The 3,459-nt window shown below is 39.8% G+C and overlaps 1 gene segment (V, D, J or C); it reads right to left on the bottom strand.

Moving 5' to 3' along the window:
* Nucleotides 1-892: 892 nt before the first annotated feature.
* Nucleotides 893-1,726, bottom strand: LOC106597868 (Ig heavy chain V region-like). The segment is given in 2 exon segments: nt 893-1,389; nt 1,489-1,726. Coding segments are annotated over 2 exon segments (363 nt in total).
* Nucleotides 1,727-3,459: the final 1,733 nt, after the last annotated feature.

Genomic DNA, 3,459 nt, shown 5'->3' with positions numbered 1-3,459 from the left:
GAAGTGACGTGGAAACAACGTTGATTCAGACAGTTTGTGTCCAGTGGGATGACTCTTAATACTAGCAAAACCGATTGCCAATATTTTTGCATCACAAGTCAGAAGTGATAGTGGTCTCCAGTTATTTAATTTCATTAGAATTTAGATATTCATTTCCAGCATGGTCCTTAATAGATGATATTGTATGTCAACAGTGATAAGTATGGGTTTCACACAGTGCGTGCTTGTGAAAGTTTTGCTCATAATGGAGGGACACAGATGATACATCTGTTTACATATTTCCTATGTATACATTCAGGAACATTAAACTGCAACTGAGAAGTAAACTAAATATCTGTGTTTATGAGTCCCATCATCCACCCAGAAGGTGAGTTTTTGTACAGGTCTGGTGCTGGTTTCCAAAATTGCAAGAGACTCACAGGAGGCAGCTGCCAGCAGCAGCAGACATGCAGGGAACATGGTTTGTGTTGAAGCTGAACCAGTGGGAGCTGCTCTTCTCTACTCTCTAGGACTTACTAGGACATACAGATACGGTTTAAGTAGGGAGAGAACCAGGTTTGCATATAAGAGGGTTAGAAACACTGTAGGACCATCACACCTATTACTGGACACAACCTTTGCACTCTGAAAACTCAGAGACCCTCTTTAGATTATATTTTTGAACAGGAGGGTGGGGTAAATATGAAACATTACATTTACAGCATTAGTTAATACTTGTGGTGGATGAAACATATTTAAGACATTACTTTTGTTTTGACAAACTAAAGCATTTTGAATCAACATCCAAATTATACTTTTTTTCTTGCAATAAAATGTATTATCAGAGCCTTCATCAGTACTGGTCATTATTTTAATCATATAGAGAGAGAGAGTGCCCCCTGTTGGTGCATCAACAACACTAGCAGCATGTATTTAACAGGTGTATCATTGTGTTATTATTTGATACATCATTAGAATTGTTCCTCATGTATCCCCTTGTCATGGTCTACTGGTCATACCATACGTGTGTCTGTGTGTTTGTGCACGTCCTTCCATTCTCTACCAGATGGTTTTTGTATGGCTATTCTCATTATTTTAACCATAGTGAGTCTCTAGCACAGTAATACACTGCAGAGTCCTCTGGCTTCAACTGGCTCATGTGCAGATAGAAATTAGTGCTGTCCTTTGATGCAGTGAATCGTCCCTGTACTACCTGGGCGTTGCTCTTGTCACTGTCAGAATAATAGTAAATTATCCATTCAAGTCCTTTTCCAGTTGCTTGGCGGATCCAGTACATATTAGTGCTGCTTAGAGTGAATCCACTGCAGGCACATGTGAGTTTGATGGATCCTTTGGGTGTCCCCTGGACTGACTGTTCAGCCTGTGTGAGTACGACCTGACAGTGGACACCTGAGGAGGGAGAGGAATGACAGGTCAGATCAATCAACGAGTCACATCATTGTCACAGCAACACAAGTTATACTGATCAGATTACAGTCAGGAACTCACAGGAGGCAGCTGCCAGCATCAGCAGTAGAGATGCAGAGAACATGGTTTGTATTGAAGTTGAACAGGTGGGAGCTGCTCTTCTCTACTCTCCAGGACTCAGAGGGACGTACTAGGACTCTCAGATACAGAGAGGTTTTTATATAAGGAGGAGGGAGAGAAGGGAAGAGAGGGGCTAGGTGAAATTTGCATAAGGAGAGGATATATTATTAATGGAAATATCAGTAGGGAAACAATATGTAATAACTGTGCAAGCTATAAATACTCTAGTGTTGTCAGGGGTGTCAAAAGGAGCGGACCAAAGTGCAGCGTGTGTTTCGTTCCACATATTTATTTACTCTGTGAAACTATGCAATACATCAAATAACTGAAATAGACAACCCAAACCGTGACACAGAGGAGAAACAAACACTACTCACAAATAATCACCCACAACAACCAGGAAGAAAAACCCCTACTTAAGTATGATCTCCAATTAGAGACAACGAGGACCAGCTGCCTCTAATTGGAGATCATCCCAAACAAACCAACATAGAAATACAAAAACTAGAACCTAAGAACGTAGAAATATAACACATAGAATAAACCCCCCTGTCACGCCCTGACCTACTCTACCATAGAAAATAACAGCTTACCATGGTCAGGACGTGACAAGTGTGTTCTCCATGTAAAAATATAGACTTATACTGGAGGATGATGTTAGGCAGGACTGTGATACAATGAGCTTTACACTCTGCCAATATGTTTTGTATCACAACCCAATAGTGTGAATTGTCCCCAGTCTTTATGTTGTTGCATAAAAATGTATTTATATCATAATACTTTGTATCTTTTTGATAGTACAGAGCTTAGATCTTCTTGTTCGTTACTGGCCAACTTTATCATGTGAATAATTAAAACATTAAAGTAATGGATCATGAATGAGTTCATTGAATGTTTGATAGACATCAATTAGAATACCATCAAGTCATATCAGGAGTATAATTGGTAAACAACTCAGATATACATTTCCAGCACCACCAGTGATGGGCTTGTATTCGGTTACAAATTTGATGTGGTGAAGCATCTCTGTTCTATTTAATTTAAGGAGTCTTATTATACAATCAAACACTGTACTGCTAGAGCTGTCATAACTAGAAGTGATCTTCAGTGAGTCTACAGTAGAAGTACTACTAATACATGTACAACCAACATACTCCAAAGCTTTGCCTTCAGCTTGTCGTATCCAGCGAGGACAGTAAGAATATATAGAAAACCCTGAGAATTTGCAGAAGATGCTGAAAGACTCTCCTCGTTTTATAACCACTGGACCAGAATGGATGAGTTCAATATCACATCAGACACCTGTAATGAGAAATACACATCAATACACAGCATTGTCAGTTTTCATCAGAAATGAGACATTTTCAGTTCAGAGTAGTAATAAATATCAATTTGTATGAACAGAGAAACTCACAGGAGACAGATGCCAGCAGCAGCAGAGATGCAGGGAACATGGCTTGTTTTGAAGCTGAACTAGTGGGAGCTGCTTTTCTCTTCTCTCCAGTACACAGAGGGCATCTAATGACAGACAGACACTGTTTAAGTAGGGAAATAATCAGAGGGAGGGTTTGCATTGACATGGAGAGATGGTGGGAGATACGGTATATAAGAGACACTTCAGGACCACCACCACTATTACTGGACACAACCTTTACAATGTGAAAACTCACAGACCCTCTTTAGATTATGTTTGTGATTGTACCACATGCAACTAAATAATTTAGTTCATCCACATGTTCATAAAACTATTTGGCATACAGATGCTGCCACCGCCGTGCTTTACAAACAAAACGATGGGCATTATGGGCAAACAGTTCGATTTTTGTTTCATCAGACCAGAGGACATTTCTCCAAAAAGTACAATATTTGTCCCCATGTGCAGTTCCAAACCGTAGTCTGGCTTTTTTATGGCGATTTTGTAGCAGTGGCTTC

This window comes from Salmo salar, chromosome ssa03, assembly GCF_905237065.1.
Source record: "Salmo salar chromosome ssa03, Ssal_v3.1, whole genome shotgun sequence".
Classification (NCBI taxonomy): domain Eukaryota; kingdom Metazoa; phylum Chordata; class Actinopteri; order Salmoniformes; family Salmonidae; genus Salmo; species Salmo salar.
This window is presented reverse-complemented; position numbering and strand designations above follow the sequence as displayed.